A 21,327-nucleotide genomic window follows, 5' to 3' on the forward strand; every position below is an offset into this window, starting at 1 on the left:
ACACTATCAAGATATGGGATGCGACGACAGGCCAGGAGGAGAAGACGCTGGTCGGTCACTCAAATTGGGTGAGCGCAGTGGCATTCTCACCCGATGGCCAACGGATCGTGTCGGGATCTGGTGACAAGACTATCAAGATATGGGATGCGACGACAGGCCAGCTGAATGCATTCGAGTCGAAACCTCAAGCGACCGATGCGTCAGATAAGCCACCGTCCTGGGTGCGATGGACACAACCTGTTAACCGTCTATCACATCGTCAGAGCAATAAGCTGTCTGACCTACTCGCCGTCTTCAAGTCGCGATCTCATGATTCAGAAATCAAAACCATCAAGACATCAAAACCAGTCACTCAGCTGAAGTATTCTTCCGATGACAGGCGTCTTATCACAAACTGTGGTGTATGGGAGCTCGAAATAGCTGCTACAAACCAAGCTATCAAGATGGATGATTCGCCAGAAAATTTACACGTCGATGACCAGTGGATTCTCTGTGACAGCCAGCCTCTCCTTCGACTACCCGCCGGGGTTGATGTTACAACATTCGATGTGAAGGGGGACCAACTGGCCGTGGCACTGAGGAACGGTCGAGTCCTGGCCTTGAGGATCGATTGCAGGCGCTGGAATGCTAGGTATGGCCTCGGTTGGAGAGTCTCGAAGTGAATGCTCCATATGCTCTTTATACTCGGAGAGCAGTGGCGGGACCTTAACATCCCTTGCGAATAGATTTGCCGCCGTTGACAGACATACACCTGATCAATCCACCAAGAGGTTGCTTGTTGAGTACCGTATCAGGAACGTAATGTATAGGCGAGACAATTCTTACGTGTGACAAAACAGTAAGGTGTGGCAGTCGATGTCGAAGGAGTCATGACAAGACTGTATTTCAGGTTGCGTTTTGCCTGGAAATGTTGACCTGAATAAACAAGCACGATTGATGGAATCGCAGTGCATGGTAATTCAACCTGGCGAATAGCGCTTCTCCCGCTACTGGCCCCACAGTTTCAGGACCAAACATTTGTGTGGTTCAGGTGGAAACCCGTTTTGCAAGGCTCTGTAGCGGGATCCAGAGTTTCTTCTGAAAGCTTAGGCGTTGTAAATATGCTCCTCGTCGATCGACCGTGGCTGTGGAGAGGAGACGAATGCCCGTCAAAACTAGTGCCAGACCCGGTCGCACAGATAATTGAGCCAGTGAATTTGGACAAGCTCAGCGTCCTGAGTTCACAAGACGATGCCAGCGCACCTGAGTCTCAGGATGAAGGCTTCAGAGAGCCACGGAGAGGAGGATTGAATGCAGAGTTGACTATGATACTCGGTTTGCGAGGGTAATTGGTACAACGAAGGCAAGACTCCATTATACAATTGGAACAACAGAAGCAGTGATCAGAGAAACAGATGGCACTAAATGTTCAACATCTGCTGTTGCTTCCAGAGGAGCAACATGTCGTCCCACCAATCCTTGTCGGCCGAAATGCTCATCAATCGCATTGCTTACCAGCCGGATCTCATTTTGAATACGATGATCACGATTCCCGAGCCAACGAAGCGTGCAGCCATTAACCCACAGCGAAAATCCTCCACATTAGAAGTCCTCGATAATCTACCCCTCGAATTGTTGCAGATGGTTCTCACCACGTTGGACTTCCAAATTTTTCACGGTTCTCGCAAGTCTGTTCGCGAGCCTCTGCTGTTGCAATCACTACCTTCCTACCGAGATCTGATCGAGTATGCACCTCGCACGATAGCAGCACTGGCAAAAACACGACTGGACTGTTACCACACGATTGCGGTGCTCCACGCAGCTCTCTTGTCAGAGCGCTGCGTCTCCTGTGGAAATTACGGAGCTTTCTTGTTTTTGCCAAGCTGTGAGCGGTGCTGCTACCAGTGCCTTCGCAGAAACCAGTCCTTTTGGGTCATTCCTGCGTCCTTAGCCACAAAATGCTTCCATCTTAACGCTAGCCAGTTGAGAGAGATACCTCATCTGCTAAGTGTTCCTGGGTTCTACCCAATCAGAGGATTCACACTGCGAAAACGACGCATCAACCTTGTCGGCGTAAAATCGGCGAAGACTGTTGCCCTCAAGATACATGGATCAATACAAAATATGGCCCAGGACCCTTTGATATCAGAACGAGATGACACACTTTCAGATGAGGAGTTCAGCTACTTCAGAAGTCTCATGCCAGACAAGAAAGTCGACCGGATCAACATGTTCCGATGGCTCCAGAAAGCGCCACTCCACCCTTTCGACCGCGACCCAGTTATGCTGCCAATGCAAAAGAATATGCCAAGCAACAATTACAAAGGCATGGGATCCATCTTCTTCCCTTCACTCTTGTCCAACGCAAGACTTGAGACTGGACTGTGGTGTCGTGGCTGCGTATACACTTGCAGGCTGTATAACAGTGAGCGTCGCGCCGAAGTTGAAATTGCATTGTCGGACAGCATCCCGCAAGACCGTGACCCTCTCAAGATCCTCCTTGGACTCCAGCATCGTGCCCGATCAAGAACGCAATTTTTGGAACATGTCGAGCATTGTTACGGGGCACAGAGAATGCTTGCTGAATCTTAAGTGTGTGTATCCGCTGAGTACAAGCAAGCGATGCTAAGCAACCCCAAGACCCGTCCAGATGCAAACCAGCGATATTGTCACGAACAAGTCCATGCTCGCTAGGGGGCCGACCTTTAAAAATTGGAACTCCAAGCACTTTGTGCCTAAATATCTGAATCTGTAAGAGATATCTCTTTGTGCGCCGGGGAACTGCCCACGGCCTAACAATTTTCCATCCGAGGCAATTCGCCATCCTCAATGCCGAGCTGGATCTGGGACGTTTGAGCTCTCACTATGTACTCTGTGGTAGCCTTATCCGCTTTCGGTAGGTGCTTCGAGCAATAGTTACGGGGAACTAAATTTTCTGAGTCGGTGCGAGCATATTGGAGGTTCGACTGTCGATTATATATCTCGTCGTATTATCTGAACTCGCCTTTGTTTCTGCACCCATATTAGTATTATTGGTGGTAGTATTGGGTGCACATGACGGATGTCCTGGGCGGGTCAGATAGTCGAAAGCTTGAGTGCTTGCGTTGAAGGTTTCACCTACTCCGGATAGATGCAACTTTTCCTGCAAGGTCTCGTGTAAAGGACTGGGAACTTGTTGCCGCTCGGAAGGAATAAGCTGATGTAGGAAATGTGTTGCTGAAGGGAAAGAATGTATGATTTCTCTGATGAAGCAAATACTGAAATCCTCGTGTCTCATAAAACTTATATACCACAACTTGTTGTGCTCAAAATCAGTACTTTTGGGGGTGGTCTCGGTCGGGCCTGACAATATACTCACCTAGCCGCTGAACAGAGTGAAGTTCCCAGATCTTCAAAGGTGTAACTAGAGAGTGGAAAGAGTGATAGCCAAGGCGCTGGGTGAAGTGAAGACGACACCGGATACTAGCTGGAAGCATGATCTGTCAGGAAGATTCGGTCTCTGCATCATTGATGAAGCTCATTCTATCAAGAACAGAGAATCCCACTCGAGTCTGGCAGCTCTGTGGCTCAAGGCCGATTTTTATGCCATTGCAACTGCCACACCTGATATCACCATTGCCTACCTGGAGGGTACCCACGAGGAGAGTGCCTAGATAGAGAGGTAGCTAGGAAGTGGGTAGGTATCAGACAGCGCGGTCAACACCCTCCTTTCGAGTTCAGCGGCCATCTCCTTCGGACCCTTCGTTAGCGGAGGAACGCGTCACAACAAATCTATGTGGATATCGGTTTCGAGGGAAAAGGGAAAGGGGTTCCGAAGAGTCTAGGCTTGGAAGGTTGAATGCGAGTGCTGCAGAGGCTGCAGTAGCGCCCTATCACAACTTGAAGTTCCTAGTTCCGATACAATGGTTCTATCATCATTTCTTACTACTCGTTCTGCGTCTACCACGTCCTTCTACTGTGTGCACTGAACCAGTTACGCAAAGACACTTCATCGACAAATAAAGGTGTCGTTACCACCTGGGAGCTGTGTGAGTAAGCGAGAAATACTGCGGGCATCGTCGCTCATCCTCGAACAAGGTTGGATCTTTACCAACATCAGTCACAAAAATCCTACTTAGACGACCGTTGGAGGTGTTCACCGCACAAACCCCCTTAAGACCTCTTGAATCACAGACAGGTCAAGATGTCGGAGCACAAGAAAGCGCGGATCCTGCTCGTCGGCAGCGGCGGGATCGGAACCATGACGGCTCTGAACCTCGAACAGGGCGGACTGGCCTCAGTCACGGCGGTCCTGAGATCCAACTACGCGGTGGTCAAGGAGCGCGGATTCACCATCGACTCATGCGACCACGGCACGTTCGAGAGCTGGCGACCGAGTGAAGTGCTCAACACGATTCCCGACCTGGGCACTATCAAGCCGTTCGACTACAGCTCGGCGCCGCCGTTCGACTACATCATCGTTACGACGAAGAACGTGCCCGATGTGCCTCCCACGGTGGTCGACCTGATCAGGCAGGCCGTCACGCCGGGCCATTCGGTGATCGTACTGATCCAGAACGGCCTCAACATCGAGAAACCGCTCCTTCAAGCCTTCCCCAGCAACATCTGTCTCTCGGGCGTTTCGCTCATGGGCGCCGACGAATTGGCTCCAGGCAAGATCCTCCAGAACGACAAGGACAGATTGGTCATCGGCCCGTTCTTCTCCGACAATATCGACGAGAAATACCAAGTCGCTGCGGCGCAGGATTTCGTCAGGCTCTACTCGGCCTCGGGAAAGGTCCAGTGCAGCTACGACTCGAATGTCATGTTCGTGCGCTGGAGAAAGCTCATGTACAATGCTGTCTGGAATCCAATCTGCGCATTGACCGACCAGGACACTGGCCGGTTTCGACTGTGGTTTGATGAGAAGGATCCTCAGAACCCGCTCGATCTGCTGGTCAGGCCGGCCATGCAGGAGATTCGGGCGGCGGCCAAGGCGGCGGCCGATGTCGATTTGCCGGAATCGCTGGTCGAGGATATGGTCGAGTGCGACCCCGTCGAGATCTTTTGTGCTCCGAGCATGTTGCAAGACAGACGGAAGCACCGATTCATCGAGTATGAGAACATCCTGGGCGAGGCTCTGAGAGAAGGGGAGCGCGCAGGGGCCTCAATGCCCACCATCCGCTGCTTATATGGTCTCTGCAAGGCTATCCAATGGCGGACGAGAGAGCTGAACGGAATGGTGGATCCGCACAAATTGCTGGAGGCCAAGAAGAGTCAATCTGCCGCCTAGTCAGTATGAGTTTGTGTACTTTTGGATTTCTATAGAAGTTGGAATCTGGATGACAGAAGGCTTGATGCTCTACGACTATGAGCGGAGCCTTTGGACCCTGTTTGCCAGTCCACATCGATCAATGGTCTTTGTGTAGGAGGTCAAAAGTCAAACAGGAAAATCCTACGAAACTGATATGCGTCCACTCATATTCTGATTCCACTAGATGTACACGCTTGTTCCAACTTTTATAAGCCATAGCAATTGTTGTCTCGTATGTGTTGCGGCTTCACACTGCTCCACTCCTGAACAAGATGAAAGCCGTTGGCTGAAGCCTTGTGACATCTCTCATCTGCGAGATCCACGTCCCGGGTTGGCCAGTGCCGTTCTCTATCTTGCAGAATAACGAAGTCAAGAAACGCAATGCCTTGTGCATGTTGTCACTGTCAGCCACCATCATTCTCCGTCAAGTAAGCATTGTCACGATTGTGTGGATATAGTGATGGTGGTGTGGTGGCGAGCAATGAGGTCAGATATAGCTGCCCCTACAGTGGTGACCTGTGCTTTCCACACCTGTCAATAACTGTTGCTATGCTCAGTGCTCACTGTGTGCGCTCTGCATCGTCCTGCAGTAATTCGTGATGCTGTCTATAAGGTATAGATAGGGGTATCGCACTCACTTCTTTGATCAGCCTGGTGTGAACTCAGACCATTTTCTTATTTATATAAAGAGAATGTTGAAGCTGGATGGCTGAGTAGATCAAGACTTCCCAGGAGGATGGTGAACGCAGAAGCATCACCATCCAGTTTGTTGGTCATAGTCACGTACTCGTCCCCGCCAACTGGTCAGTGACTGTCACAGGCCCGCCGACGCAGTTGTGGCCGTGTCCAGAACGCGTTGAGTGCGTTGGTGTTATTGTTATTGACAATGTCATGGTTTGCGCTGTCACTGAAAAGAACGCACTCAATAGCATGCATGAAGAACCATGACAACGCAAGTGACTGCACGCCGAGGGACACATTTAAAACCACACCCACAATCCCTCCACGAACTTGTCCCTTCAAAACAACTTGTCCCTTCAAAAAACATCTCACGTTTCCTCTTTCTCTCGAGCAACGCAAAGAAAGCAGTCAAGATGGCGGACTTCATCAAATCCATTCCCAGCCTCATGGGCATTCCCCGAGAGATGAGGGACGCCGTGTTCGAACAACTCTTCCCGTGCCGTACCATCATCCTCAGCAATCCTGCTCCAGCCAACATAGCTGGCCTCATCGGTACATGTCGCCAATTGCGCGCCGAGTTCGATGGGTTCATCAAGACGCTCGTATGCCGCAACGGAATCAGACCTGGTCGATCTCTGCCCACCGACCCTGCCTCATGTGGAATCCGAACCATCATCCTCGAGGATGGTGTTTCTGCACCATTGAACACCACAGACTTTCCAAAGCTCGAAAAGATCATCATCTGCCGAGATGACAGAGGACGACGGCCCAGAGCCAGAGGATTGGCGTTAGACGGAATATTTCTGATCGACTTTGACGAGGTGGACATTCTCTCTCCGCAGAGAGACATAATCCGCCAACAAGTCCACGCCAGGTTGCCTCAGTGGCTGCAGGACCTTCTCTTTGATCCAAGCCGGCGATTGTCTGTCCAATTCAATCTCCTCTTGAGCTTTCAGGAGCAGTTCCAGGTCAAGAGAAGTGAGTGGGATGCCAATGTCGACTACCCGGGCATCTGGATGAAGCTGGACTGCCAATGGGATTGGGACTCTGGCCACGTCTTTGACATCACCTCAATCTTCTAGCCGTTGGAGATTGCATACCGGCCATACCAGATTCTGTGTGAGGAGACAGTGCTGGAGAAAGAAGACAACAGTCAACAGCAGAACAGGCAAAGATACATCCGCTGTCATTGGGTGGGAAAGGAAAGGCAGAGCCTGGGTCACTGTGCAACAAAGGATGACGGAGAAGTTTGGCCATCCTGAGACAGCCTTGATCACCACCACGGCAGCCTGCAGGCCGAACAGGGCCAGTGTGTAAGGCAGAGACTTGGCCACAGGAAGGAGAAGCAGTCAAGGAGAGGGGGCCACAAGAAGGAAGTCATACCAGGGCACGACCCCGAGGATACCACGGTTCAGGCAAAAGCATATGTATCCCAATGCCATCGTGTGAAGGAGGCAGAAGCAGCATGACCTTGAGGCAGGCAGACTTACCACAGATGTATCCAACCTGTGATCATTCAACACTCGGCCAGCGGCCATCAAGTGCGGTCTCTGGATGGTGGTGTTCCCATCGACTCAGTTGCATAAGACATGGCACCAGATGACATAGCAACCGTTGATAACATCAGCTGTGGTTTGTGCGTCTCTATGCCGGGACAAATCGTGTATTAATCAGCTGTAGTCGTGACTTTGTACCGGTTCAAGTCGTTCCTCGCCTTCAAAGTGTTCATAACAGGCAAAGGATGACCCTCGCATGGTGGCCTCCTTATTTGATAAGAAAGGATAATCTTAATCTCGTATCGAGCCGCCGGTAGCCTCTCATTAGTGCCAGAAGAGCAGTCACATATGCGGTGGAAGGTGATGGGACAATTTATTTCGTTACAACACCCTTCAAAGTCAGCTTCGTGCGCCGTGAGTGACGCCAGATCCGACCCATCGCAGGACGTCGCACGCTCGGACCGTATCTGCGTAAGGCTTATGATGGAGTGGTGGTTGACAAGAAGCTATAGAGGCCGACAACAACCCTGCCATGATAATCCCTTTTCCTTGCATGGGAGGAACCACAAGATAGGAACCGTGCGAGTCGGAGCGCAGGTGGAAAGTATCTGGACTCTGGTGGCACCACACAGGCAGAAATAGGTCGATTCATTCCATACTAAAATGCACCTGGAAAGGTACGACGACCTGAGCAGTGGATCATCTGGTGGAAGATGCAGAGTAGATCCCGTCCATCCCTTGTTTCGGTACGGTAGGAGTCAGGCCCAACGGAGACAGGCGAGAGACAGGAGGTGACAGCTGAAGCCGCGGAGGGCGATGGCGGCCGGGAGATGAGGCGCCCATTGGTGGTCAGTACGAATGGTGGAGGTTGCCTGCGCTGGAGGATTTACAGGGGTTGCAAAGATTTGCGCCTGCGCCAAACCACACAAACTGAGACTCCAAGATTGGCTTGTGATTTTCTGCTCATCAAACACTCATTTCCACACACCCCTTGCGATGGATAGGCACAGTCCTAGCTCTGCAAAGAGGAAACATGGAGGAGAGACGGGAGCGATCCCTCCCCATCGTCCTCAGCTCTTGGTGCTATTGCTATTTCACTGCTGCCGACAAGGTAAGTAAGTCTTCCTCCCGCTGCCATGGTCTCGCTCGTCCCTCTTTGTCGCTCTGGCTGAGAACGAGCTCTTGTATCCTGCAAATTGAGCATCACTCGGGCGGCACGATGGCACCTACCCTGCCACGAGGTCTGTCACCTGCGAGGCTCCTGATCGTCTTTTTCGTGCTCTTGGCTCTGCTCGTCTTTCGATCGTATTACCTCCCCTCCCCCGAAAGCTCTGATTTTGGATTCTCCACGGCGGAAGGCTGGTGGAAGGGGAAACAAGTCAACCCCGACGATGTAGGCGACGTCGACTTCACCAACGATTTCAGCGAACTCGACGATCACGGCTTGATCTCAGAAATTCCCGACTTCACCCATGCGGCTACGTCCTCGCCCGCCTCGCCCGCCTCGCTCGCTGCCACTTTCCAGTCGCTCATCCCAGCTTGCCGTCGAATCCCCGGTGCAGACAAAGTCGTTGTCATGGTCAAGACCGGCGCCACCGAAGCCTTCGCCCGCGTTCCCGAACAGATCGTCACCCTGGCAGAGTGCGTGCCGAATCTGATGATATTTTCCGACCTGGAGCAAGATATTGGAGAGTTTCACATTCATGATGCGCTGGACGAGATAGGCAAGGAGTACATGGAACACCATGAAGACTTCCAGTTCTACAAAAACATCCACGCAGTCCACGCCGCTCACGGTGATGTGAGTGTGCTGGGGTCCGAGAAAGGTTGGAACCTGGACAAGTGGAAGAACATCCCCATGCTGCATAAGGCATACACCAAGTATCCGAATGCCGACTGGTACGTCACCATTGACGCGGATACGTACCTGGGTTGGACAAATCTGCTGCTCCTGTTGCGGCAGCTGGATCCGGATGAACCACTGTACGCAGGTTGCGTCTACTGGCATGGTCCAACAACTTTTGCTCAGGGCGGTACTGGGTACATCCTGTCCAGGAATGCCGTGCAGAGGTTCGAAAAGGTAAGAAGCCCCTCTAAAATTGCAGCTTGGGAGAAGGAAACCTCCACCATTTGTTGTGGAGATGTCATGCTTGCTGTTGCCATGGGTCATGCCGGAGTCAATGTCAGCGGCGTCTGGCCCATGTTCCAGGTTGATCCGCCTTCTGCCCTCAGCTGGAACGAGCGTATCTGGTGTACTCCCGCTATTACCTGGCACCATTCTCACTCTAACGATATCGAAGCTCTCTGGCAGTTCGAGAGGGAATGGGTCAACAAGACCTGGGACGACCAGAGGCCAGGCTCAAGGCCTTACCTATACGCCGATGCCTTCGACTATTTTGTTCAACCTCTCATCGCGCACAACGTAACGGACTGGGACAACCTCTCTGCAGATAAGGTCTTCACCAAGCCTACGAAGAACCATGTCAAAGAGAATACTGATTGGGATGGGAAGAACGATCAAGAGAAGCAGGAGTTGTGGGATAGTCTTTCCTCGCGCCAGAGATGGGCCACAAGGTCTATCGAGCATTGTCGCGAGGCTTGTCAGGCCGACGGTGGCTGCATACAGTTTTCGTGGCATCCAGGCACTTGCAAACTGAATCATTCTATCAAGTTGGGTCACGCCGTCGATTCAAAGCAAGAGACGACGTCTGGTTGGATGCTTGAGCGCATTGAACATTTCAAGAAGACAAAGGAAGGATGTGAGGTGGAATGGGAACGCGATAGTTTTTGAAGAGCATTGACCAGGGATCTCGCAAGCCCACGGTGTTATGGCTCTCTTCTTCGGAGGCCCCTTTGTCCTAGTTATACCCATTTAGCATCTGGACATTCGAAAGGGGCGCTACTCGAACTACCTCTGAACGGTCGCTCGTTGCGATCTGCTTTCGGACGCTGCAATGGAACGCAGTCATTGCTTCGGTATACTGGCAGATCTTGCGGTGTTCGGTGCAGGTAACTGACAAGCCCTGGCTGGCGAGAGCACCACTTGCGAGCGAATGACGTGCTTGTTTTGGATACAGCGCGCTGATGCAACGCGCTACCGCCGTCGACTACTGCAGTGGCCTCGCTCCAACACAATCGCTTCCAGAGTTGCTGTTTCTGAAAAGCCGGCATACAACCCTCCAGGCTAACATGATTGCTTTTCGTTGCATATTCGGCGGGGTACAATATATGGAAACGTACAGATGGGATGAAGTACTCCAACTATGCACAAGGCACCAAGCAAAGCACGACAACGTGGGATGTACGATATTCAAAGTTACGGGGGTGGTTTTGTCTACCACTGATCCTATGTCGCAATGTTTGTTCCCGATACCACAATACTCAGTGGCGAATCTTGGACATCTTCAACTCTCCGTTTCCGTTTCCAGACCTAGGCATCACGCCGGTTGACCTGAAGGATGGCTGTGCAAGCCTGATATCGCATTGGCAAAGCATGAGGCGTATACACAGCAACCTGAACACAACAGTAAGCATGGGCGCTTGCGAACAGAATTTCAACTCAGGCCCGAGGTGCACGGGTCCCGAGTGTCTCACTTGTCACAAAAGGCTTTCCCAATGAAGGTCTTGTAACGGCTCGACAACCTGCATGGCGGTAGCGGACCCAGGCGCCCTGGCATGGACTGAGGAGCTCGCTTGCCCTCTAATAGAAGCTATGGCTCGCACACCCATTTCAAGAAGCCCCCTGGGTCTATTCTTCCCATGTTAACCTCATGAAGATATGAGCCAGGGAGCATTCCCATTCCGATCCCCCTCTAAAAGAGATTCCAAGCACGGAGCTTGACTGAGCTCGGTCAACCTCTATTCTAGTTTGGTTGCCTCGTCACAGGTCTCTGCAGCCTGAATGGATCTTCGGCCATTTGTGCTTCAGCCGAAGTTTACATCATTGGCAGTCCCAAAAAGGCTACGTAGGGCGCTTTGCCGTCGCTGGATACAGGTACCAACCATCACCTGTACTATCATAATCTGGTTTGGGTAAGCTGGGATGGATGGACGCCTTTTCTTCTAGATTCCGTCCAAAAACTTGTGGTCCTACGCTTATCATGTTTCAATTTATATATGATGCAAAGCCCAATTGACACATCTTTGGGACAGGTCCCGTCTCTGGGGGGTCTTTCATCTTCTACGAAAGCATAACCCTGCTCTGAGTTCACCACGGTATGACTTCTCCCTTCCAGTCTCGAAAGCCACCACTGGTCTCCTTTGACGCCGAGTCGATGCATTCCAACAAACCTTTCACCACATTGTCGATGTCGGCGAACCGGTCAGCCAGCTTCGGATTCGCCTTCAAGGCCTTGTCGAAGACAGCCGTAAACTCTCGCGTCAAATCCGTCCTCACAGGACCAGGCGTCAACATCTCAATCACCAGGTCCGGATAGTCGACACTGAATTTGCGACAGGTATGGTTCAAGGCAGCTTTGCTCAACCCGTATGCAAGGGTCTTAGACGGCCGGAACTGCGGGATCAGTGTGGTAGATCCGAGGGCGGAACTGATGGCGATGAATTTCGCGGGCCCTTTATCTTCCACAGCACCTTTCTCTTCCGGAGACGAGGATGCCCGCTGCAACAGTGGCAGACATGCCTTGAACAGGAGCAAGGGCCCGACAGTGTTGACCGTGATATGTTCATGGATCGCTTCTGGGGAGGTATCGACTGCCGGTCCGTACCAGCCTAGCATTCCTGCATTGGCGATAACCACATCAAGATGTGTGATCCCGTGGTCGCGCTGGGCTGTTGTAATCGCAGTGGCGGCGGCATCGTTGGGGTCTTTCGCGTCGTAGGGTAGGACGATGAGAATACTGTTTGACCCACGTGGAACCGATGCAAGGGATTTGCTTGTTTCGTCGTCCGGGTCCCGTACCAGAGCGAGGACAGTGGTATTTGGGCGAGCGAGGATGAGGTTGGTCAGACCTCGGCCAATCCCGCGATTCGCGCCAGTTATGAGATATCTTGTGGCCATGGCGTTGTTTGGCAAGCTTCCGTCTTCTGGAGGAGAAAAGACAATAAGGGCCGAAGTGGGTGGGGGAAGTGTTTTGTGTTCACTGTTCAGGCATGAGAACTTCCCTAACGAGGCTGAGGTCCGCCTCAGTACTGGTGTTATGTATTCTTTCGGTGTATCTGGAACGGTGCTCCTTGCGTCACATTTCCGCTTTGCTGCCTCCTCCACCGGTACCTTTATCCTAGGTGCTTTCAAAGCAGATGATCCGGCCACCTCGCCGGACATTGCGGACGACGTTCGCTCTCACGAGCGATGTTGGCTTAACTCCGTGTTATGTCCGACAGGGGAGTCTGTGCGGTTCGTGATATCCCACTAATAGCAGTAAGGACACACTACTACTACTACTACTACTACCTCAAGATACATTGTACCTGTGCCTCAACTTTCACTCTACACTTACCTTCACCTGATCTTCGACGCTCCTCCTTTCTCAACCATGTCTTTTCCTTACAATAGACTTGAAACACATTGAACTTAGTGCCCTGTTCAAGTATGGCATCTCGGATGATTTGGGTCACGGACTACCCTCACTGTTGGTCACGTGTCTACATCATGCGAGTACATAACCAGGTATGATGTACTCATTCCCAAAGCAAAACCACCTTGATCGCCTCTCCGGCATGCATCTCCTTCACCGCCAATGCCACATCCTGCGCCGGATATGTCTTTAGTAACTCGGTAAACGGGAAACGACCGTCTTTCCACGCCTCAATCATCTTGGGAATGAATACTTTGGGCTCACAACTCCCCATCGAGCACCCTTCATACACTCGACCTGTAGGGAGGGTTCGGGGTATCGATGTCTTGAGTTCTCCGTCTGGCTTACCCAGACCGACGCTGATGACCTTGCCCCGTTTCTCTATTGCCTGGAGAGCAGCGCTGATGATATCTGGACGGCCAGTCGTGTCGATCACTGCGTCCAAGCCTCGACCCCTGCTGATTCGAAGAAAAGCCTCGGCGAGATCAGGGGTCTCTGTCGAGTTGATTATATCTGTGGCTCCCAGTTTTCGCGCAAGGTTCAGCCGGGACCACACCATATCGACAGCAACGATCCGCTGGGGAGGATTGTCTGCCAGTTTGGCAGCCATGATAGCTGACAAACCCACACCACCAGTACCAATAACTGCAACGGTTGTGGGGACAAGGCTCGACGAAGTGACGAGTGCGTGGTTCAGCATGGCTTGGGCACAAGCGTTAGTCGGCATTTCAACGGCCTTTGAGTAGAGGGGGAGAACTGAGACGCACCACCTGCACCAGTCATGATACCACATCCAAGTGGTGACAGTATTTCCAGTGGCACATCCTTCCTGACCACCACCAGACACCGCTCGCTGCATATCACGTGGCGGCTCATGCTGCTCTGGCCAAAAAAGTGACTTGAGATGGGCCTCCGCGAGTCCCCGTTGCTGGCGGTGTCGGGAAAAGAATAGGCTTTTGAGCCATCTGGTCTGGACGCACCAAAATTCAACTTCTCCCAGGAGTCACAGTAGGCCGTCTGACCCCCGACGCATTGTCTGCAGTGGCCACAAGAATCGAAACTGATGCAGACGTGATCTCCGGGCGACGCCTGGGTGACCGCACTCCCAGTTTTTTTCACCACACCGGCACCTAGAAGGCACCGTCAGCTGTTATCATCATCATGGCTGCAATGAGAGGTGGGTCGTGGATAGGATGTAGGCAAAGCACCGATGAAAACATATTGTTACCCAGGGGCTAGACTTGATTGTGCCGAGTTGGAGCAGAGATGTGTGGTATACCTTCATGGCCAAAGACACCAGGGAACCGCCCGGCAAGACTGGTGTCGTTGATGTAATGGATGTCTGTGTGACAAATGCTGGTTGCTTTGATCTCGACCAGAGCCTCGTGAGGCTGCAGACCGTCGACGTCGATTTCGACGGGCTGCTGCACGAACGGGCCGCCAGGCGACAGCACGACAAACGCCTCAGTACGCATCTTGTAGAGACTGCAAAGATGGAGCAGCTGTGGCGTTTGAGCGGAAGAATTGAATTTAATTGGACGTGGTCGTCAAGAATGCATTAGATAGAGATGGCAGGCGTTGCTGCAACTGAATTGACCGATTTCTATTGCAAGAGTGGGGGATGATAGCGAGAGACATTTCCTCTTATCAAGTCCCTCGACCGTACTGTGTAGATCCAGAGCCCGCATGCGCTTATCAAGCTACTTGCACTACGGAGTAGATTAGTCGCCATGCATGGAAACGAGGCTGACGAGGCTGCCACTAAGCGAGCCCAATCAAACCGACCAGGCTACCGGATCAGGAAACCAAGCGAGTACAGGTTGACTGTTTCACAATAGTGCTGTGCCAGGGACACCTCCGACGATGGTGCATGCTCATGCACCGTAAGGAGGTGGATGTGGCCGAACACCATCGGTATCTAGGTACTACCCGCTACTGACTGTGAGGGTGGTGTACGAGTAGGTAGAGGTGTCGATGTACACAGTAGGCTGATGATGACCAAGTACCTACATCAGTTGTGGCACCTGTTCAGCCGAGCACAGGATAGTCATAGTTCACCCAATCTGGTCCCCGTTCCGCAAGGTTGGAGGATATCCATCCAATGCCCGTCTTATCGCCACATCTCTATATGGTGGCGTGACTAGAAAGGTACTAGATCTCAATATAGGAGGACCGCCCCGAACGATATGCGCCCTCAACCGTGCACGACTACCGGCTACATCGAGGGATCGCCCCCGTTATCATACCTCCGTAGCTGATAGGAGCGATATGCATGGATCCACCAAAAATGGGGCCTTTTCCCCATCTTTGGCCTCAACTGTTCGCCCAGATGTTCTGCTATATAGGTTCCAGTCCAGGATTCTACCCCAAAAGACTGAAGGCGTCGACAAGCTGCCCAAAACATCGAAACATCGATCGGACGCCCTTTTCGCCGCCATGACATCTCCCGCCACCGTCGACACCCGGGTCGAGGACCCCGAGTACCCTGGAACCATCACCTTGGTCGATTTCACGGGCACGGTCCACGCAAAGCACAGCGCTGCGCACAAAGAGATCGTCCTCAATCCGACTCCCAGTTCCGATCCAGAAGACCCCCTCAACTGGAGCCGGGCTCGAAAATGGAGATCCACGGCATGTGCTCTTTTCTACACCTGGTGTGTGTGCGTCTCGTCGTCGGCGTGTTATTCCGTCTTCAGCCCCATCAACGCCGAGAGTGGAATCAGTTTCACTCGCTTGAACGAGGGCACGGGCTACATGTATCTGCTGTTTGGCTGGGGGTTGCTCCTGTGGCAGCCGGTCGGCTTGGTCTTTGGAAGGAGAGGTGTCTACCTGATCTCGCTGCTGGGAACTGCCATGTTCAACGTGTGGGCGGGCTACTGTAAAACCAACGGCACCTGGGCTGCCAGCAGGACTCTCATCGGCTTCTTCGGCGCCCCTAGCGAGGCTCTGGTGGAGATCACCATGGCTGATCTGGTATTTCTCGCTCCTATCCAACTGAGGTCGCTTTGGACACTGACATATAATCTACTTAGTGGTTCACCCACGAGCGAGGAACCTTCATGGGCCTGTATGTCATGTGCTTGTTTGGTGGACAACTCGGCTGCGTGCCGGCAGGATTCATCAACGACTCGCAGGGATGGCCGTGGGTTCTTTTCTGGTGCGCCATCCTCAATGCCATTGGCTTCGGCGTCTGTTTCTTCTTCATGGAAGAAACAAAGTACACCCGCCATGTCGCCGAACCTGTCGCTAGCTCGTCGACGTCTCAGGACGATGCTACTCTGGAGAAACCCGCAGAAAAGACACCGGCCCACGATGTCAACGGCGAGGTGGACATCGTGAGCCACAACTCATACCCCGTCAAGTCCTACTGGCAGAAGTTGGCACCCTTTTCCAACGGGACCGGCTTTACCCGGCAGTTCCTCAAGGGGGTCATGGGGCCTGCGGTCATGCTTCAGTTTCCCACCGTCGTCTTTTCCGGGTTCATCTACGGATGCTATCTCTGCTGGTTTGCGTTGGTCAATGCAACCGTGAGCCTGATTTTTGCCTCACCTCCGTACAGCTTCAAGGCTGATGTAAGTTGTTCACCCACACTTGGGTTGATTGCGAGTCTCTCGAATTGAGCTCTGACTGACCACGATTTGGTCAACAGATTGTCGGACTGACGTACATCGCCGAGGTCATCGGAACGATGCTCTCTGCTTACGGCGCCGGAACGGTGGCCGATATGTTGAGCATTCGCCTGGCTAAGAGAAACAAGGGCGTCTTGGAACCAGAGTTCCGACTCTGGCTGTTCGCTGCCGGCTGCATCCTGACGCCTCTGGGAATCTTGCTGTATGGCGTGGGAGCCGCCCACGGCATCAGCTGGGTGGGCCTGGTCTTCGGTATGGCCTTCATTGGGTTCATGAGTCCAGCCTCGGGTTCCATCGTAGTCAGCTATGTTGTCGACTGCTGTGGCGAGCTCAGCGGAGAAGCCATGACCACGGTCGTTCTGATCCGTAATACGGTAAGCCCATCCATCTCTCTTGTGACGTGAATCAAGCCCCCATGCTAAACAACCCATCACAGATGAATTTTGGATTCAACTATGGCGTTACTCCCTGGTTAGATCATTCCGGCTACCAGAACACCTTCATTGTCGCGGCAGTGTTGGCTCTGGTCACCACCTTGTCGTTCCTCATCATGATTAAGTGGGGGAAGCAGTCCAGAAAACTTACTGCCAAATTGTACTGGAGACGTATGAGGAAAGGGAACCATATCTAGATGGCTGAATGTCCGGAGTCCTCTCAAACATACTGTATGTATGACTATTCCTGTGTCGACAAGGGGGCAAGGGAGGAATCGTTGACGAGTGCCGCGGGGCGAGAGAAAAGGACGAAGAGTCGGGGACAGGGAAACGAACATACGCCAGAGAACACTTGGAGGATCAGTAACAATGCAGCTCCTCTTGATTGATATACATCTTGCAGATCAGACTCTTCTATTCACGTCCTCCAGTTGGCTAGTAGATGGTTACAGCCATCCCCCCTCGTAGATCCTGGAAAGGTTTTCGTACCAAAGCAAACCATCTCTCTCTAAACGATTGGTTTCATGCTTGAGAAAGCATATCTAGCAATCTTCCAACTTCCATCCACTTTGCGAAGGATGAACAACTCCTGATTGGCGTGAGGTTCCGAGTCGCCTCGCTGGATAAAAAGCTTGGTTCCTGTTGCCGTCGATCTTGCAAACGCCCATTCGGCCGATGTGATCACGATCTCCAGAAGGTCGAATTCGATATCGAGTCTAGTGCTCGCGAAGACTCGCTCGTAGCTTTTGCGCAGAGCCTCCGTCCCGACCATCGGCTGGTATCCTGGAGCCATGAAGACGCCGTCATCGGTGTATAGAGCTACAGTCTCGTCCACGTTGCCCTTGTCTAGTGCAGCGCCGTAAGCATGCAACAGCTCGCTGATAGCCTGTTGTTCCGCCATGAGTGTAGACTATTTGTGTCGGTCGTCGAGGAGTGATCAGGGCTAGTATTGTTGTGTTTGAAGAGAAACCCTTGTACTAGTTACGACGGGTCTGTTATGAGTCTGTGAGTTTTATTTATTGGATGCTCTTCCACGAAAATCTGGACAAGCGTGCATGACATTCAGGTATTAGATCAAAATCGAAGATGGCCCACTGTACCGACTCTGCTTGCTACTAAGGAGTAGAATGGCTGGGTTTGACCTGGACTCTAGAATGGGACGTTGTACGAGAGACCAGGGAACTCAGTCCTGTTCAACAGCCTCATCAGCCTGATCTGATGTTCGAAAAACCTTGCGTCAGTGGTATGAGCCTTATCTATCGCCTCCCGGTATACTATGGACAAGGCTCTCCCCACTCTTCAAAGCATCGTACAACTCAGATCCAAAACATCGACGCTGTCTAAAAGCGGGTGTGGGAGCAGCCTAAATAAGTGCGCAAAACGGCCAAGGTTATCTGAACGCCGGTACTCTTGTCAACCAAGTGCTCCATCCGAGAAGCAGACAGGGAAGGACTCTATGGTTTGGAGGAAAATTTTCACACACAGTCCTGGGACCCTGTCCCAGCACACGATCGAAGGGAACCTGTAAGCCATCATGAGACGACAAATTGGAGCAGGAATCGTGAGATCTGGCTTGCCAATCTTTCAGGAAGAGATGAAGGTGGACAAGCTGGACGAAGCAGAGAGGGAGGTTCTTCTCGCAGATTGAGTTGGACTGGTAGAAAGGGAGGGATTTTCATGCTTTGTTTATTATTCCGATTCAAATTAGCGAAACCTCTTATATGTCGTATTATTGCCTAGCCTGATGAGCCTCTTAATGGGCAAGGCTGTAGAACAAACACCTGCTACTAGTATGTGGCAAACGACTGAACCTCGCGGACATGAGCGACAGCGACGGTGCTTCTTTCTATCCACTACTACTACCACATCATCCCGTTCGAGAGACTGATTCACCTTCTTATCAGCTCCACTGCAGTGTGGCATTCGTCTCGATCCCCCACCTTTGAACAGCATTCGGGATTTCCCTTTCTTGGTTCCTCCGCCAGCTCGATACTGCGCCGACTCCATATTTTCTTCCTATGTACGCCAAATCCCCCGTACCCGCAGCATGCATAGCTTGCGGTCGGATCTGTCTTTATTTTCAATTGCTACATCACTTGCCCACTTCTGGCTTTTCAAGAGGGAGAATGGATCAGGGCAAAAGACTTGTCTCCGTCTGCGCGAGGCCTGTAGATCCCTTCGTAATCTTTTAGTTACAAAAGAGTTTCAAGTCGATTAATTGATCAATCATCCATCCTATCCAAATAAAGTGTGTCGCGTCCGTTCTGTCTATACCGTCGAGATAGATACCAAGTCGAAATGCCCTCCAGAACATCTCCCACGGGCATTCGGCCCCTCGAGGCTACCCTGCTGTTCAAGCCGCTCCAGCTGGGGGCTTTGGGCCTCAAGCACCGTGTCATGATGGCGCCCTTGACTCGAATGCGAGCAGCGAAGGAGTCGGATGGTGTTTATGTGCCGGCCGACCTTAACGTTGAATACTACTCTCAGAGAGCAAGCAAGGGAGGATTTCAATTGAGCGAAGCATGCCCCATTTCCCGTCTGGTAAGAACTCCAGTGCGATGAGGCCGCAAATCAACTCAGCTCATGACCATTCTTTTTAGGCCGCTGGCTACCCGGGAGTGCCTGGAATCTTCACGCAGTCTCAAATCGCCGGGTGGAAGCGAGTCACCGACGCGATTCACGCAAAGGGTGGCTTCATTTTCTGCCAGCTATGGCATGTCGGTCGCGCCACGGTGCCCTCGCTCCTCGATGGACATGACTGTGTCAGTGCCAGCAGCATTCCGCTTGCCGGCAAAGCCCTCGACGGCACCGACTACGCATCATGCCCTCCCAAATCTATGACGGTCGAGGAGATTCAAGAGATGGTTCAAGAATACGCCGCGGCCGCAAAAAGGGCGTTGGAAGCTGGATTCGATGGCGTGGAGATCCATGGGTTAGTACAGCCCGCGACTGCAAGTTTGTCGGTGTATTCACAGCTGATTACTTTCTCTAGGGCAAATGGATACCTCCTTGATCAGTTCTTACACGACAATGTCAACGTGAGGACCGACTCTTACGGTGGTTCCGTCGAAAACCGATGCAGGTTCCCGCTCGAAGTTATAAAGGCTGTGACATTGGCCATCGGAGCAGACAGAGTCGGCATTCGATTGTCGCCGTACAACTACTACCAGGATACTCGAGACTCGAACCCCAACGAACACTGGGCATACCTCTGCCAGCAGATTGCCGACCTTCCAGAAGTCAACCGTCTCACATACGTCCACATGGTTGAACCCCGGTTTGACGAAATTCTGGACGAGAGCGCGAAGCTGACCGCTCTCGTGGATACCACGTCTAAAGCGACAGCAAAAGATGCGAAACCTTCGCTCGTTCCCTTCCAGAAGATCCTCCAAAAGGGCGGAGTCAAATTTATCACGGCTGGCAACTTCAACGCCACCAATGCCCTCCCTAAGCTTGAAGCACAGGAAGCAGACGCCATCATGTTCGGTCGATGGTTCATTGCCAACCCGGACTTGCCTCGCAGGTTGGCGGAAGGATTGCCTCTGAACCCGTATGACCGCAGCACTTTCTACGGTGCCGACCCTCCGTACAAGGGCTACACCGACTATCCATTCTTCGAGGATGGAGTGGCGGCGTCATGATTGTGTAGGAGTAATGTGCTCGCACTGTCCGACGGGAAGTAAAGAAAACACTCGGACGGCCATGAGATTTTGACGGTTGTTCTGGAAGGTAGCCAACACGCAGGAAACTGTAAATAGCAAACCAAAAAATGGCGAGTAGACCTACTGGGTGTCATTTGGACAAAGCCCACCTTTTCTGGTATCGTCCCACCCCGGTTGGATTCGGTAGATATGAGCCGTGCGTCGCCTTCCAAGTAACTAGACTAAATACGGCCTGCGTAGAATTGTCTGGGTCTTTGTCCTAGTTGGCTACTTGACACCGCCCCGCTGTGTCTTATCGTCCGGTTTTATTCTTAAGCAGCAATGCACCCGAGTCCTCCGCGTCGTGGCCCTGTCCTCTCCGACCCAGGACGCCAACTTGCTCTCGGTAGGCCCTGTAAACACCAGCCCTTCACCCTCATCGTGTCTCATTGAGCCATCTTGGACTCCCTGGCCGGTTTCTGTGATTCAGTCTAGGCTTTCTGCTGCAAGTAACTGTACCTATGGTCTCAACATCCACTACCGCGAGACCCAGAAGATACGTCTGCAACTGGGACGGTTGCGGCAAAGGCTTCACGAGATCCGACCACCTTCAGCGCCATGAGCTGAACCATGGCATTGG

The 21,327-nt window shown here is 52.2% G+C and overlaps 9 protein-coding genes across 9 annotated transcripts; 6 read left to right on the top strand and 3 right to left on the bottom strand.

Moving 5' to 3' along the window:
* Positions 1-1,440: 1,440 nt before the first annotated feature.
* A1O1_07569 (uncharacterized protein) lies at positions 1,441-2,571 on the top strand (the record flags this gene model as incomplete). Its single annotated transcript, XM_007728436.1, has 1 exon — positions 1,441-2,571. One exon carries the CDS (start codon positions 1,441-1,443, stop codon positions 2,569-2,571), a length of 1,131 nt encoding a protein of 376 aa, XP_007726626.1.
* Positions 2,572-4,162: 1,591 nt separating this feature from the next.
* On the top strand, positions 4,163-5,251 carry A1O1_07570 (2-dehydropantoate 2-reductase; the record flags this gene model as incomplete). The annotated part of the gene is made up of 1 exon (XM_007728437.1): positions 4,163-5,251. One exon carries the CDS (start codon positions 4,163-4,165, stop codon positions 5,249-5,251), a length of 1,089 nt encoding a protein of 362 aa, XP_007726627.1.
* A 1,115-nt stretch (positions 5,252-6,366) lies between these two features.
* A1O1_07571 (uncharacterized protein) lies at positions 6,367-7,035 on the top strand (the record flags this gene model as incomplete). Its single annotated transcript, XM_007728438.1, has 1 exon — positions 6,367-7,035. The coding sequence occupies one exon, from the start codon at positions 6,367-6,369 to the stop codon at positions 7,033-7,035; it is 669 nt and encodes a 222-aa protein (XP_007726628.1).
* A 1,633-nt stretch (positions 7,036-8,668) lies between these two features.
* Positions 8,669-10,240, top strand: A1O1_07572 (uncharacterized protein; the record flags this gene model as incomplete). The annotated part of the gene is made up of 1 exon (XM_007728439.1): positions 8,669-10,240. The coding sequence occupies one exon, from the start codon at positions 8,669-8,671 to the stop codon at positions 10,238-10,240; it is 1,572 nt and encodes a 523-aa protein (XP_007726629.1).
* Positions 10,241-11,656: 1,416 nt separating this feature from the next.
* On the bottom strand, positions 11,657-12,466 carry A1O1_07573 (uncharacterized protein; the record flags this gene model as incomplete). The annotated part of the gene is made up of 1 exon (XM_007728440.1): positions 11,657-12,466. The coding sequence occupies one exon, from the start codon at positions 12,464-12,466 to the stop codon at positions 11,657-11,659; it is 810 nt and encodes a 269-aa protein (XP_007726630.1).
* Positions 12,467-13,086: 620 nt separating this feature from the next.
* Positions 13,087-14,458, bottom strand: A1O1_07574 (uncharacterized protein; the record flags this gene model as incomplete). Its single annotated transcript, XM_007728441.1, has 3 exons — positions 13,087-13,685; positions 13,751-14,113; positions 14,263-14,458. The coding sequence occupies 3 exons, from the start codon at positions 14,456-14,458 to the stop codon at positions 13,087-13,089; spliced, it is 1,158 nt and encodes a 385-aa protein (XP_007726631.1).
* A 961-nt stretch (positions 14,459-15,419) lies between these two features.
* Positions 15,420-17,243, top strand: A1O1_07575 (uncharacterized protein; the record flags this gene model as incomplete). The annotated part of the gene is made up of 4 exons (XM_007728442.1): positions 15,420-15,956; positions 16,016-16,555; positions 16,633-16,986; positions 17,049-17,243. The coding sequence occupies 4 exons, from the start codon at positions 15,420-15,422 to the stop codon at positions 17,241-17,243; spliced, it is 1,626 nt and encodes a 541-aa protein (XP_007726632.1).
* Positions 17,244-17,554: 311 nt separating this feature from the next.
* Positions 17,555-17,947, bottom strand: A1O1_07576 (uncharacterized protein; the record flags this gene model as incomplete). Its single annotated transcript, XM_007728443.1, has 1 exon — positions 17,555-17,947. One exon carries the CDS (start codon positions 17,945-17,947, stop codon positions 17,555-17,557), a length of 393 nt encoding a protein of 130 aa, XP_007726633.1.
* Positions 17,948-19,344: 1,397 nt separating this feature from the next.
* A1O1_07577 (uncharacterized protein) lies at positions 19,345-20,687 on the top strand (the record flags this gene model as incomplete). Its single annotated transcript, XM_007728444.1, has 3 exons — positions 19,345-19,587; positions 19,647-19,978; positions 20,039-20,687. The coding sequence occupies 3 exons, from the start codon at positions 19,345-19,347 to the stop codon at positions 20,685-20,687; spliced, it is 1,224 nt and encodes a 407-aa protein (XP_007726634.1).
* Positions 20,688-21,327: the final 640 nt, after the last annotated feature.

This window comes from Capronia coronata (genome assembly GCF_000585585.1).
Source record: "Capronia coronata CBS 617.96 chromosome Unknown acBCG-supercont1.7, whole genome shotgun sequence".
Lineage (NCBI taxonomy): Eukaryota > Fungi > Ascomycota > Eurotiomycetes > Chaetothyriales > Herpotrichiellaceae > Capronia > Capronia coronata.